Source organism: Capsella rubella, unplaced genomic scaffold (genome assembly GCF_000375325.1).
Source record: "Capsella rubella cultivar Monte Gargano unplaced genomic scaffold, Caprub1_0 scaffold_1, whole genome shotgun sequence".
NCBI lineage: Eukaryota > Viridiplantae > Streptophyta > Magnoliopsida > Brassicales > Brassicaceae > Capsella > Capsella rubella.
The window spans coordinates 16703754-16718786 of NW_006238923.1; the positions used below are offsets into that span (position 1 = coordinate 16703754).

The following is a 15033-nucleotide window of genomic DNA, read 5'->3' on the forward strand; positions in this document are numbered from 1 at the left end:
ATATATATTTGTGTTGTATAATTAGTTATCTCTCTTTAATTTATATAATTATGACAAAAATAATTTTCTACTTATAAACAAAATATTTACAGATATAATAAAATAGATATCAATGTGTTATTTATTTATTATGTTAACCTCAAATGCTATTTATGTTTGCGATAAATATATATTTACCGTGTTAACTTCAAATAATATTCATTTACTAATGTGGTGATTTTGATAAAAAAAAATCAAATAACTATATATTTTGTGTATTGTTTACAAGAGTGCACGACTTGTATCCTTCAGCTTGTTTTGTAGGGTTTGATGGCATCCAAAGGAATAAAAGGGATTATTTCGGTCATAGGAAAGGATATTATAATGTGAAAGATAACGAGAAGAGAGGTAAGTTTCTTATGCTGATGTTATGTGTCTTATATAATAGTTGTATGGTTTGATATCGATTAGGTTTAAATATTATGCTTAAAGAAGGGAATATTAGAATTGAAATTCGTATATTGGGTTACGAATATGAATCAATTTAGTTTTAGAAAATTGAATAAAGTTAAGGAAAATCTAAACAATTAAGAATAAATGTGTTTAGCGTGATTTTTGGAAGTATTATTTGTTACTATGTTTCACTGTGATTGTCATGTTTTAGTTAAGATTTTTTGATTGATATGTTCCTAAAAATAATGAAATCATTGTTAATGGGTTATTAATACCTACACAGACACATTCATTATTTGGTGGTTTAGAGGGTTGGTCGAAAACTACACTATTAATCATCGATGCCCAAAAGTAAAGTCCAATTATTTAGTAATTGTTTAGTAAATGACCAACATTTTAAGAAGCGTAAATCATATTTGGAAGATCCTATTAGTTTAATTAGGTATAATTTTTTAATAAACCTCACTGATTCACCTTTGTACTTCCCTTTTAATATATAGAGAATTTACTACATGGTTATTAGTATAATTTCCTTAAGTTAAATTAATGTGCACTCTTTGCCCAAAAAAATCAGTTGACACTTTTGAAAATTAATCACCTCTTGCGTTGATTGCATTCTCAAGTTTCTTAACTTGAATTCTTTTGTTGAAGACAGTTTTTCATGAAAGAAAATTATGCATTACGTAAATCATAAGAATCTTGATTTAGATAAGTTTTTTTCTTGGTCTAGCAAGATTAATGTTTTCTTAAGAGCTCATATATCTAGGAAAAAAATTATGACATAAATTTTCACAGTTTTACAATAGTCGTTGGTATTAATTTATTGTGATATTGATATTTTTTGTTTCTAAGAAATAGAGTTTTCTTAGCATATTTGAAGAGGTATCATTTGGCATTGAGCTTAAATTGTAAGAATTGTAAGTGAAAAACGAAAACTCTATTTCATAAAAACTAATCAACTATATCACCTTTACATGTAACTAAAAAAAACAAAACAAAAAAAAAATCATTTCACATAATTTCCAATCTTTCCTACTTAAAACAAAAATAATTAACATCCATATCTATAATCGACGGGGAAATCCATAATTATGGAATGTCCTAATCATCCCATCCAAGCTCGCCGTCACGATCACCAGTCTCCACGCCTCCGCCAAATCAAACTCTCCCACGGCGAGGGTACTATCGTAAATTCCTACATTCATCATTAGCTTCTCCTCCGGCCACGTGGCTGTAACACGAGACAATCTCCCGGAGCTCTGTAATTGTCTCAGCGCTCTCCCTGACTCGTTCCCATCTCCGGCCGCTTTCCTTACTTCTTTGACCGGCGGAGTCCAAGCCGCCGCCGCGGTTACACCCGGAGAGTGAAAATACTCGAAAGAACTCGACGATTTGGCGCGTTTCTTCGCCGGAAAGTCATCGTTGTTCCAGAGAGAGATTCCGTGACCTTGTCGGACTGATAAAATATGTTTTCCGGCGGAAGAAACAAACGACGCCGACGATTGTCTCCCATATTTCGACGGAGCTGAGATATTAAAGTTTCAAAACAAAAATCAAAACACACGAATTCAAGAACTGTAAAGAACACGAACTCAAAAGATTCAAGATTCTACCTTTGAATTTGTGAAAGATTTGAGTTTTATCAAATACTCGAACTTTCGAATCCTCGGAAGATACCATTACTCTCTCGGAGCTTCCAGGACAAAACTCAACGGCGGTGATTCTGTTCCGTCCCCGGATAAGAATCTGTTCATCCATGATCACATCGTTGCCTGAGATTTCATAGAACCTACAAGTCCCAGTGATGCAACCAACAACGCACCCCTGAAGCAAAACAGAGCAAAGTTTAGAAATTTAGATGATCTCTGAATAAAGAAGAGACATTGAATGAGAAGTTTACATTTCCGTTTGGTTGGTAACAGATAGCAGAAATGGAATCATGAACATCAGTCCAAGCGACGACTCTTTCTTCTGATAAACCCCAGATTCGAGCTTTCCCATCTATAGATCCACTTATGAAGTTGTTCTTATTTACAGGATTGAACTGAACACAAGTCACTGTATTGGAAAGACAAAAGTAACAACAGTGAGTAAACAAAAACGTTTTTGCAAAAGATTTCAGAACAACTTGAGATGGAAAAAACAAGTTACCGTAGTTGTTATGATGGAAGACATGGAGACATTGATCAGAACCAATTCTCCATAACCGGACTGTATTGTCCTTAGAAGCTGAAAGAAGTAACTGCAAAGCCAAAACACCAAAGACTGATTCATGAGTTATGGATCAAGAAATCTTGAAAACAAGAAGGAATAAAAATAACAAAGTAAAACTCACATTTGAGTCTGACCATGCTAAATCCAAGACATCTCCAGTGTGACCATAGAGTTCTTGAAACGGTGTTTCTTCGATATGAAAAGCTTTTTGAGGAAACAGAACCAATGCTTCTTGTTGGCTTATTGGTTCTTGTTGTCGCATAAAAGAGGCGAGTAGAGAATCCGATAGCGTGATTCGCCATATCTTTACAACTCCATCTTCGCCTCCGGTAGCTAAGTATTTACCGTCAGGACTAAACTTCAATACCCAAATTTTCCCCTTGTGTCCATCAATCTTTTGTACCATGTAAGTTGCAGATAACTCTACATGATTCTTCTTATTAGTCTTCACCTTCACTTTGCTCATCGTCGCTTCACTCGATTTGTATTTGAAATCTTTATCCTTCTCTCCTGCAAAGCAATTGAACAACCATTTCTTTGCGCTTTTCTTGCTGGAACTACGCGATGGACTCGAAGAAGCATTGGTTGAGATATCTTCTGAATCATCATCCTCTCCTTCTAGTTCCTCATCAGACATTGAAGTGGTTGATCCATAATTCTCCTCTCTAACACAACACTGCAACTCATTACCACATAAAGATGAATCTGAAGAAGAACTAGTAACCTCACCGCTGTAATCACTTATCACCCTCTCCAAACTCATGGACTCAATTCTCTCATCTAATAAACCCATTCTCTTGAGAAACATTGCACGACGCTCCTCAACACTAACTGGCTCACCAGACCAAACTCGAAACTCTTCTTCTTCTACTACTACTTGTTCACCAACAGACAAAACATCGGATGAATCAAAGAACACATCATCAACAACTTCACTTCTTCCCACACTCATCATCTCAATCACAACTTGCAATAAAAAAAAAAACTAAAAAAGCTTCTTCCTTTTTCCTTTATATAACCTTCTTCTTCTTGTAGCCTCAACGCGGATCACGGTCCGTAAATCCCTCAATGTTCAAACCTAAGACCAAAAGTGTGAAACCAAATCTTCCATTAGAAACAACAACAAAAAACTAACCCGACTCAATTCTCTGAACTAAACATAAATCGATGTGAAATGTTCAGTACAATGTTGAAAACCCCCAAGATTTGTAAAGATAATATATAGAACATAAAAAGACGGTTCCTGAAACTAAGGAAGTGAATAGAATAATCAAAAGCTCTGAAAGGTAAAAAAGTATGTACCTTTGTCTAAGTAAGAAGCAATGATCCCCAACAAAAGAAGTCAAATTCGGAATTGGGGTTTGATTTGATGTTCTTTCTTCAAACCTCAGCAAGATTTGTTATCTTCGAAGTATCATCCGTGTGAGGGAAGATGTAAAATAGACAGGAACATATCCACGTTATGGGTGTCACAGTGAGTAGGTTGGGTTCATCAATGGCGGCCCAATGAGAATCTCAGAGATCTTTTTTGACGGCGAAGTGGCCGCGACTCAGGAGACAGGAGACAATTAAAACCTCTTACTCCCGACCAATTTCTCAGACTCTTTAACTGTGTTTTTGTTTTTGTGCTTTTTCTCTTTTTTTTTTTTTCTTTTGGGGTTTTTATGTCTGTTCTGCAACAACGGCGAATTAAAAGAAAAAAAGAGTTAAGCTTTATGGATCAGAATCGTGTTTAGTGCGCAGAACAAACGAGAAGACACGATTGTCGACAAAACACAGATTAAGTAGTAATTACCTAAACCCTGCATAATTCGATAAATTCTTTACTTTATGTTCTTTCTTTCTGACATTTTCTTTTTCGCTGATAACATTATAGCTGAGTTTTTTGTCCTTTTTTGTCTTAGTAATATTAACAATCAATATTTATGTTCTGAAAAGAAAATAAAAAAAATCATTTTCTTTAATTATTTTGTAATTCGGTCAACTAAAGCTTTCATAGTAATTACTAATCACAAATGAATAATTGATAAAAAGAAATTGGTATTAAATTAATTGATTAAGCTGTTCATAAACTAGCTTAATTTAATTGGTTAAACTTTTTGTATTATGTTCTGATATACATGCTTATATATCTAGACAATATTATTTCAAGTTTAATACTCTCTCCGTTCCTAAAACCTTCTTTTTATGACAAACATAGTTTTCGTGATAGAGGTGTTATATACGAAAAGAAGTTTTAAAACATATAAATGTAGTATATTGAAACTACAAACATATGTATGTTGAAACTACAAAAAAAGAATGTGAATGTTCATATATATACATTTAAAGGAATGTATATATTGAGAGTACTTTGAGACTATATATAGTACGATGATGATACCTGCGTAACATGAACCAGTAATCTTGACTGTAGTAGTTATATGGACTCAAACTGAGCTTCAGAATTTGGAAAGAGAGTTTGAGTCTTAGAGAGAGAGAGAAAATTAGAGAGAGGGCTCATAGATATATGCATGTAATGTAACATTAGTCGTCGACGATGTGTGCTTATATAGTTGTATGTACATAGGTATCTGTATAAATGTATCTGAGGCCTGAGAAATAAATTTATAAAGATTACTACACAATTTACAATATGCTTAATTATATGCAAAACAAATGATTTTATTACATTTCCAAATAATTGAAACTTTTGTTCGGGATAGAAAAAAACAAAGATTAATTATGGAAATATATGACAACTAATTCTTCCCCAGCTTGTAGGAAGGCATAATAATCTTCTCAATTCTGTGCTCATTGCATACACAAAATTTTACATGCATAATACAAAAAATATAAACAATTATGTGACTAAATAATTCATTTGATCATGCCAATCATAAAGTAATAAACATTTTTCGAGTAAATTAAACATAATGCGACAACTCGCTACCTTTACATATTTATGATTCGAGAGAACCATTGGGATGATTTTGTTCGTATCTCAAGAGATTTGATTGGTCAAACTACGCACGTAATTTTGGTGAAGATGAATTAAACAAAACCTGCAACTTGTTTTTTTTTTTTGTTATACCGTACCTAACTCGTATCTTCGTCATTTGCAAATAATTGAACCATGAAGCTTATATATGAGTATTATCTATAAAAAATAAAAAGGTGATTTCTTAGTATATTACAGACTTATGGTGGATAAATCTTGAACGTGGAATGTTTTTATTTATAATGTAATTCTTTTTGTTTCTATATTACGATAAAGTTTTAGTGAACGGGAGAGTAGTGTGTTGTCAAAGTCTTACATTTTCATGATCCGTAAGTAGAGAGAGTAGTACTCTACACGCATGGTCTTTAAAGAAGCTAGAGAGCTTATATGTATTTTTGCTTCATGTCTTTATGTGGCTGAGTTTGAATTCGTGAAAATAATTAATACTTTTCTAGTTGATGATACGTGGTTGAGTTCGAATATGTTACGGAAATAAAAAAAAAAAGTTTTATGGATGTACGTACGTAGTTACGTACTTACGTGAGTTCATCTTTCGACGAAGCCTAAATTTAAAATAGGCTAATTAATACGATCTTGACGCCAAGAAAAAAAGGTGCTACGACTAATTGTACCATATATAAGTTCAAAATTAAAGTATTTAATTAGGGTAATAAGTCTATTAGCTTTAAGCTACTGTCTCGAGTCCCATGCAATTGTTGACTTATTCCTTGGACCGGTCAATCTGAAGTGTGTAGTATCGTATACACCATAACATGATGACAATGTAACATAAAAAAAACGTATTTACAACTGTCAAAAGGACGAGTTTACACCAACAGAATTATATATGTAGCTATTATTAAGTACAAACTATTACTGAACTTAAACGAATTCACTAATTCAGTAAATTTGTGATCTTAGATATAAGATCATGTACCATGTATATACTAACATTACGTACGTGGTGTGAATTAGCTTAAAGTAAAATACGAATTTACGTGTAGAGTATCGAATTTGTGTTGAAAAGGTGTTAGGAAAAATTACAAATTAGTTTCCGGATATAAAAATCAATCTCTTACTGGCTAAATTATTTACTTTTGGATTTAGGCCTTGATTAATGATTAATACGTGATTAGGGTATGGAGAGATTCGGATATCGAAATCTGTAGTTAGTTGATTGATTAATTAATAAGATTTGGGTAATTAAATAGGGTTTATGATAAGATCCTGCATGTGATCAAATGATCAATCCCTGGGAATAATTAATTGGTGTCCCAATTAATTCATTTATACTTTGCGGTCAGGGTTACGTTGTGTCTTGTTTATATCTTTGTCAAAGTATTTTTTGTTTTTCTACCTAACTTGTTTCTTTTTGTGTGTTTGTTTGTTTTGACATGGCTTAGGATTCCGAAAAATATAACCTCGAAGTTAGCCAAGTGAGCTTGCAAAATTTTGGAAGAGTTCAGACGAAACTTATCGTCATCGAACGAAGTCTACATTTGTAATTTGGTATAGCATTCTAATTTTGAGGCATTCATGTGAGCAAAAACTCATAAGACATGCATATACAATTGGATGAATTTTACGAAATGGGTAGAATAACATAGTTATCTATATATATAAAGTTAGCTTTTTCTCTCTTCTCATGATGCCACCTAAACATCCACCTAAGCCACATTTTTGTTTAAACATTAAAATAAATTAAAACATTCATTTAGTGCATATTTATGTTACTTATTTAATTAATAGAAAGTTTATATAAATAAAAATAAATTATGTAAAAAAATGAAATGTTAAAATAAGAAAAACAATACTTTAATTTTTTATTAGTGGTAATAATATAATTCAACTTTCATTTTAAATTGATCATAATTTAATATTTTAAATATGTTACTGAGTTTTAGAATGGAAATAAAATTTAAATTTATGGTAGACTAAAACAACAGTTATGTAATTGTATATATAAAATTATAAAGAGGAAAAAAATGAAAGTGAAATATTAGTTTATAACATGATCAAAAAGAAAAAAAATGATATTTCATAAATTGAATCAAGTGCTTTTAATCCAAATTTGAGTATTGAAAGATAATAATTAAAGAGAAAATAATTATAATATTTTTTGAAAATTAATTAAAAAAATAAAAAAATATCACAATATGAATAAAAAATCAAAGAAACAAAATTATAAACCTCCCGCGCGTAGCGCGGGTCAACTGCTAGTGTGGGTATAAATATAATCTATTATGCATTATCTGATTGTTCTCAACCTTTTTACATAATATTTTATGTTTAATGATTTGACACAAAATATGATTAATTTATTTTATTGACAAAACCTAGGATAAGCAAAATAACTATTGGGAAACCATTTTAGTTTAAGGATTTTGTGAACATGTCAAACTTGATATTTATGATAGTTTAGTTTTTAGGATTTGCAAAAAAATTTAGAATTTTACTTTTAGACGTACTAATTTCCGCGACAAAAACTGGTTGAATTTACTTTTTTTTTTGGTAGTTTAAAAATCGTGCCTAAATCTGAATCTTCGTTAATTAATTTATATGTTTTTCTTGATTTTTTCAAAAATTCCTAAGCTTCCAATGAATTTACAACTTCCTTCATTTAATCGTTTTTGCGTTATTTAATACTGAACATTGTCTAAAGAGAGATGAACACTTTTAAATTAAAACATAGTTGGGTTTTAACCCAAGAAACATTGTTGGGCTGAATGGGCCTTGTTAAGAGATAAAAAAAAAAGTATTTTACTGTCGGGTAGCTAAAAATGAAAATTTCTTGAACTTACTTAACCGGTTTGTATGAACACAGACAGATCCTGACATTAAACGAAAATTAACGGCTAAGATTAGAGACTTTGCCAAAAAAGAAAAAAAAAAGAGAAACTTGGACCTAAGAAGAGCTTTTTGGGCTCCAACTGCTGTTGGCATAGAAGAAGAAGAAGAAGAAGAAGAAGAAATCACAACAAAGCAGGATTTTTATAAAGTCATCTCCTTTCTCCAGTCATTCCTCTGGAAACCCTAGAAGCGATGAAGCTTCCTCGTTAGAGACATACGCTTCAGTAAGATTTGTTGATTTGGGAGGAGAAAGAAGAGAACCACGCTCTCTCTCTCTCTCGCTAGGGTTTATCTCTCTCTTTGGGGTAATGGTGTCGCTCCTTCCTTGAATTCACGTGAGTGTCCTCTTCTCTCTTCTCTCTCTGTCTCAATGCTATTTCCTTTGTTGATTTTAGGGTTTCGTGGAATTTGAAGATTTGAAATTTGGTTTTTTTTTTTGGCGTTGGTTCAATTAGTGATGGGTGTGATTCCTTCTTAGCTTCGAGTAGTTGTTTACATTATTGATTCATTCTGTTTATGACAGGATCTTCGAATTCACTGTTTGTAGATTATCTAGGATTCTGAATTTAGTGGCCTTTGATCTCAACTCTGTCCTGTATATTTTGATCTTATTCTTTGAGATATGCTTCTGCTTTGAGTGTTTCATAAATCCAAACCTTTTGATACCAATAAAATGCTTCTGCTTTGAGTACTTCTTGTATCTTTACCATTTCAGATCAAAATGTTTCTTATAAGTTTTTTCTTACATTGCTTCTTTGTTTCACGCTCTATATGACACGCCTTTGTGATATGCAAATAACGGTAGCTCTCTTGACGTGTGTTTTTATCTTTGTTGGCTACATTATCTCTCTTGCAGACTTTCCCAGCTGACAGTTAGTATTATTCTGTGGCCTAAATTACGGGTGAAAATGAGTGGTTCTGGGAGAAAACGTGTTTCGAAGTGGGATACCAAGGAAGAAGATACTCAGCATCTTACTGGGAATGATTACATTGGGAAATCAGCTTTCCGTGACAATGATCCCGAGCATGCACGGTTCTATCCAGAGGGTAATGGTAGAAATGGAAGTAGGAGGGCTGGTCCGGATGACGACAATGAGCATCTGAAATCTAGACAACGCTCTGGAGAAGCTTGGCCATCCAGAAGCAGAGTTTCACATGACGATGGTGATGCCATGATGGGTTACTATGATGATCCTAGAAACTCTTCTGAAAAAGATGAAAGCAGGCAACAGTATATCCGCCAATCAGCTTCCAAGGAACGGGCTAGAACCCGTAGGTCAGTTTCGGTTACAAATGTCTTAATGCTTTTGTTTCATCTATCTACATAGTACTTGTGTTTGATTAATTTGTGTTCGACTGCTGTGCTTTCTTCAGGAGTGGAAGTAGAAGTAACAGCAGGAGCAGGAGCCGAAGCCCATCGCAGAGAGTAAGGCGAGATGGAGGAGGATCCTATGACAGGCACAAGACGAGAGCACGGGTTTCTCCAAGGTCAGGAAGAGAGTTTGATGGTAGACACAATAAAGCTGGTGACTATGATTGGGAGGGTAATAATAGAAAGACAAGGGATACCAAATATTATACTGAAGATTCCCGGGAACAACACCCCGTAAGGGTCGGTGGCAGAACTGACTATAGCTCTAATTTTCCGGAGGATAATACTAATTCAAGAAGAGAAACTTCAGATCCAATCTCGAGAAACTACAGAAATGAAGCAGCGAGAGACAGAGAAACACATAGAAGGGATGTTCCCGAGGGAGAATTCCACAGGAGCTCCAATATTCCATGCAGATTTTTTGCTTCAGGTTCAGGGTACTGTCGCAATGGAAATAATTGTAGGTTTTCTCACCATGGGGCTCCTTCTGCAAGGGGAAGCCCTGAGAGAAAGCCGCAAGACGAGATGTATAGTAGACATGACAACAATAATCATAGTGGCCCAACAGAGAGGATGAGGAACAGTCATAGATGGAATGATGTCGAAAGATCAGATGCAGGAAAGTCCACTGAGGCCGAAATTTCTCGTGTCAGTAAAGGTATGTCTGACGCAAAGGGTAATAATAGCAGCTGGATTGATGATATGGAGATGTCTCCAGATTGGAATTACGGTGTTAAAACTTTAACGAAACCTGTGAACGAAGAACATGGTGGCATGTCTCAGAGCTCACAGTCACGAGTCCTTAAAGATACTTTGGCACCTGCTTATGAGCATGGTGTTGCATCGATAGCTCAGCAAGATGGAAATCGAAGGACTGTTGGTATGTTTTCAACCGTGGGTGAAAATACTGTAGCTTCTTCGCATCACAACAATTTCAGTAACAACCTAGCTACCCCAGCTCTTCCAGTCCAAGCATTCAATCAGAACATTGAAAATCATGTTGCAGTGCCTTACCAAAGCACACCACTAGCTGTTGGAGGAAGCCAGGTGCTGCTACCTGCTGCTCCAAATCTTCCCGGTGGCTTAAACTCGAGCAATCCTGAAAACGGAAACGCTCAAAACACTGTGAGTAGGGAAGAGCTTAATCATATTAGCAACATCTCAGCATCTCTAGCACAATTTTTTGGTAATGGGCAGCCAATTCCGCACCTTCAATCTACATTGAATCCCAAACAGGCAATACAGGTGCCTGAAGTATATGGAGTAAAGGAACAATCTTCACATACTCAGGGTGACCTCCCCAGTAATAATTCCATCCATACCGGAGGAGTTCCACTGGTTCCTGCATTACAGATACCTAACAGCGAGGCACAGCAAGTGCGGATTCCTGAAAACTTGGTCTCATTAGCTTTAAATCCAAAGGCTTCATCTGAGGAAAACCGGGACAAAAAGACAGATGATGAAGCTAGCAAAAAGCCAGACGGGAAAAAGACTGGAGAAGAAGAAGACACCGCTGAGGATGCTGAGAACGTAGCAGAGGAAGAAGAAGAAGATGATGGGGCGGGCGATGAGAACAACAAGAAAGAAAAAGATCCCAAGGGAATGAGAGCGTTTAAATTTGCTCTGGTGGAGGTTGTTAAGGAGCTTCTAAAACCTGCTTGGAAAGAAGGTGGGATGAACAAAGATGCATACAAAAACATAGTCAAGAAGGTCGTTGACAAAGTTACAGGAGCAATTCAAAGCGGAAACATTCCTCAAACTCAAGAGAAGATCGACCATTATTTATCAGCATCAAAACCAAAGCTTACCAAGCTTGTTCAGGTATGCTTATATGTTCACACAACTCATTGTTTGAAGCTTAAGACCAAAGTTGCAGTTCATATTGGAGGTTTCTTTAACCAATGTCTTTGTCTTCAACTTTCAGGCGTACGTTAGCAAAGTTAAGAAGAGCTAATTTAAATGGAACCTCCATTGTTTCTCTAAATACAAAAGCCACCATAGAAGCTAGAGGAGCTGAGAAATGTTGTTAAAACCTTCTACTTCTCTTTGAAGTAGGTGAAGAATCAAGCAAGCTCATGTTTGCTTCCTGTCTTCAGTTGTATGTAGATATTCCTACAGAGATTTTGTCTAGACAAAAAAATAGAAAATTTGTTTTTTTTTGGTTGAATTTTAATAAGTTAGCAGACAAAAAGGTTTCATTTATCGGTTCTGTGTTGTCAGAATATAGAAAAGGTTAGAAGTCAGATGATGATGATGGTGGATGATCAATCTCTTTCTTGACATGCTGATTTCTTTTTTTGTCATGTAACTCTTTTTGTTCTTTACCCGATTTGATCTTCTTTAAATCTGAACTATTTGCTCCACCTTACTTAATCTTCTTCTTGGGTTATTATATGATCTGTAAAATATAGTAATTAGTACTAGTGCCATCATTATGAAATAAGCCAAGTACAGTAATGGCATTAACTATATTACCTACCTAGCTTCTGTTTCTTTATCTCTGTTTAGTAATAACAGAACAGAACAACATACACATTAGTACATTATCCGATTTTTTAACGATAATTTAATAAATCATTTGGTTGATGTTTCGCAATCATAAAGAAAAAGCGAAGTCACGAAAGTTCCTTTAAATGGGATACAACAGCAACGACAAGGATCAATGACCAAAACATTCTTAAAAGACAAATTTCCAATAATTTTTAATAGATCTTCTAAATTTACCAAATTGGCCTTTTCGCTATTTCCAAATCTTGAAGCATAAAACTAAATTACTGAGCAGACATCGGAATCGGACAGTGTCCTCTTTCCTCGCCGATCTCTCTCTCTCTCTGTTCTTCCCTCTGATCTCTCCGATCTCAGACAAACCGCGTCTTGATTTCAAGAACCTCCAAGTCTCTTTGCTCAAATTGTAATCTTCTCTCGCGGTATAGGTTTCTGATTATTGCTTGCTTCTTCTTCTCTTCCGATTCGGTTGGTGTTTTTATTTATTGTTTATCGGATTTGAACATTACCCATTTAGTGATTTGATCCGTTTATCTCTGGGATTGCGTCAAAATGATGTCTTTTCAACCGTTTGGTTACAGCTAAGAGATTGGATCATCTCTGTGTTCGACATTGTTGTTGTTCTGCATGATGGGTTTAGGATTTGGATTAGGTCAAAGTGGAAACGGAGAAGCTAGAGATACGACCTTATATAGTAACTAGCTAGAATCTTTCTTATGGTGTTGAATGCCGAAAATGCGGTTGAATCATTAAGGAAACAATGACTAGTTTCACCAAGAGTTCGTCATTCAATAGAAGGGCATTAAGTTCCTTAGCTATAGAAAGCCCTAGGAACTCTTCTTCAAGTGCCTTTACTAGTCCCATTGGCTCAGCTTTCGCAAGCCCGAGATCACAGAACTTTGGAGGAAGTCCACGCCCGTCTACTAACCGGTTAAAAGAGATTTCATACTTGTTTCAGGTGCTTATTATCGCCGGAACAATAGTTTCGTTTCTTGTTATCATCGCTGGGGGTTATTTGTATGTTGTTCCTAGCCTCGGCCAAACGTTCTTGGGTTATAATGGAGCATTGCTGCTTAACAGCTCTGTTACAGAGAATAAGGAATGTGACATATTTGATGGGAATTGGGTTGTTGATGAAAACTACCCGTTGTATAATGCTTCAGAATGTCCATTTGTAGAGAAAGGATTCAATTGCTTAGCGAATGGGCGTGGGCACGATGAGTATTTGAAGTGGAGGTGGAAGCCTAAGCATTGTACGGTTCCGAGATTTGAAGTACGTGATGTATTGGAGAGGTTAAGAGGTAAAAGGATAGTTTTTGTGGGAGATTCGATGAGTAGAACGCAGTGGGAGTCTTTGATTTGTATGTTAATGACTGGGTTGGAAGATAAAAGCAGTGTTTATGAAGTCAATGGGAACATTATAACGAAAAGGATACGGTTTTTAGGTGTGAGGTTTAGTACCTTCAATTTTACAATTGAGTTTTACCGATCGGTATTCTTAGTTCAGCCTGGGAAGTTGCGTTGGCATGCGCCAAAACGTGTTAAGTCAACGTTAAAGTTAGATGTTTTAGATGTTATTAATCATGAATGGAGCACAGCGGATTTTCTCATATTCAATACTGGTCAATGGTGGGTGCCTGGGAAGCTTTTCGAAACGTAAGCTGTCTTAAAAACTCTATAGGTTATACAACGTTTGCAAATGAAATTCTTATATTTTCTCTCGTTTCTAATTGTGTTTTGGAACTTCCAGTGGTTGTTATTTTCAGGTTGGAAACTCACTGAGGCTCGGAATGTCGATTCCTGCAGCGTATAGAGTAGCATTAGAAACATGGGCATCATGGATGGAGAATACAATTGATCGAAACAAAACACGGGTTTTGTTTCGTACATTTGAGCCTTCGCACTGGAGGTTTAAACCATTTTTTTTAATAGCTTTACCCGTTCTTCTTTTGCGTTTCCTTAAATGATGCTAATTTAAGCATTTTTCTGTTGTGTGGTTTAGTGAGCATAGATCATGCAATGTGACAAAGTATCCAGCGCCAGACACTAAAGGAAGAGACAGAAGCATATTCACTGAAATGATCAAAGAAGTAGTAAAGAACATGACAATTCCAGTATCAATATTGGATGTAACTTCGATGTCAGCATTTCGAAGTGATGGTCATGTCGGCTTATGGAGCGATAATCCGTTGGTACCTGATTGTAGTCATTGGTGTCTACCCGGAGTACCTGATATCTGGAATGAAATCTTGCTCTTTTTCCTCTTTAGACAACAAGTAAAAACTTTCTTTCTCTGTCTTTTTTTCAAACACAATAGTATCAGCATCATCCCTCTCATGTCTGGAAATATTTACTCGATTTTCAGGTTCAGTAAAATGGATACTTTTGTTGCAACATAGAAAAAGATTAACAAGACCCTCGAAGACTGTATGTAATTGCTCCTGTTTCTTCTGGGAGCTAAAGACAGATTAAGGGGTCTCAAATTTTGGTGAAAGTTATTAAAGTTGATTCTTAATTCATTCTTTTATTGTTTATTCTACGTTCTTCTTTTATTGTATTATCGATTCAAAGAGAGTAAGAGGATCATGTTCAAAGCTGAAACAGTTTTGTTCCCCAAACTCTGTTGGTATAAAATGGTTTGATTAGTGTTCTTCATGTAATGTGTCGTTCATGTTTCTTT

The 15033-nt window shown here is 35.1% G+C and overlaps 3 protein-coding genes across 3 annotated transcripts; 2 read left to right on the top strand and 1 right to left on the bottom strand.

The window, feature by feature from the left end:
- Window positions 1–1367: 1367 nt before the first annotated feature.
- On the bottom strand, window positions 1368–4435 carry LOC17899521 (uncharacterized WD repeat-containing protein C3H5.08c). Its single transcript, XM_006305953.2, has 6 exons — window positions 3949–4435; window positions 2768–3724; window positions 2584–2674; window positions 2333–2490; window positions 2046–2256; window positions 1368–1957 (listed from the first exon to the last, which is right to left on the bottom strand). The coding sequence occupies exons 2-6, from the start codon at window positions 3599–3601 to the stop codon at window positions 1497–1499; spliced, it is 1755 nt and encodes a 584-aa protein (XP_006306015.1). The 5' UTR covers window positions 3602–3724; window positions 3949–4435; the 3' UTR covers window positions 1368–1496.
- Window positions 4436–8539: 4104 nt separating this feature from the next.
- Window positions 8540–12211, top strand: LOC17896707 (zinc finger CCCH domain-containing protein 38). The gene is made up of 4 exons (XM_006306801.2): window positions 8540–8811; window positions 9333–9752; window positions 9851–11669; window positions 11773–12211. Exons 2-4 carry the CDS (start codon window positions 9385–9387, stop codon window positions 11800–11802), a joined length of 2217 nt encoding a protein of 738 aa, XP_006306863.1. The 5' UTR covers window positions 8540–8811; window positions 9333–9384; the 3' UTR covers window positions 11803–12211.
- Window positions 12212–12611: 400 nt separating this feature from the next.
- LOC17899653 (protein trichome berefringence-like 7) lies at window positions 12612–15008 on the top strand. Its single transcript, XM_006303451.2, has 5 exons — window positions 12612–12821; window positions 12935–14009; window positions 14104–14262; window positions 14356–14629; window positions 14719–15008. The coding sequence occupies exons 2-5, from the start codon at window positions 13114–13116 to the stop codon at window positions 14725–14727; spliced, it is 1338 nt and encodes a 445-aa protein (XP_006303513.2). The 5' UTR covers window positions 12612–12821; window positions 12935–13113; the 3' UTR covers window positions 14728–15008.
- Window positions 15009–15033: the final 25 nt, after the last annotated feature.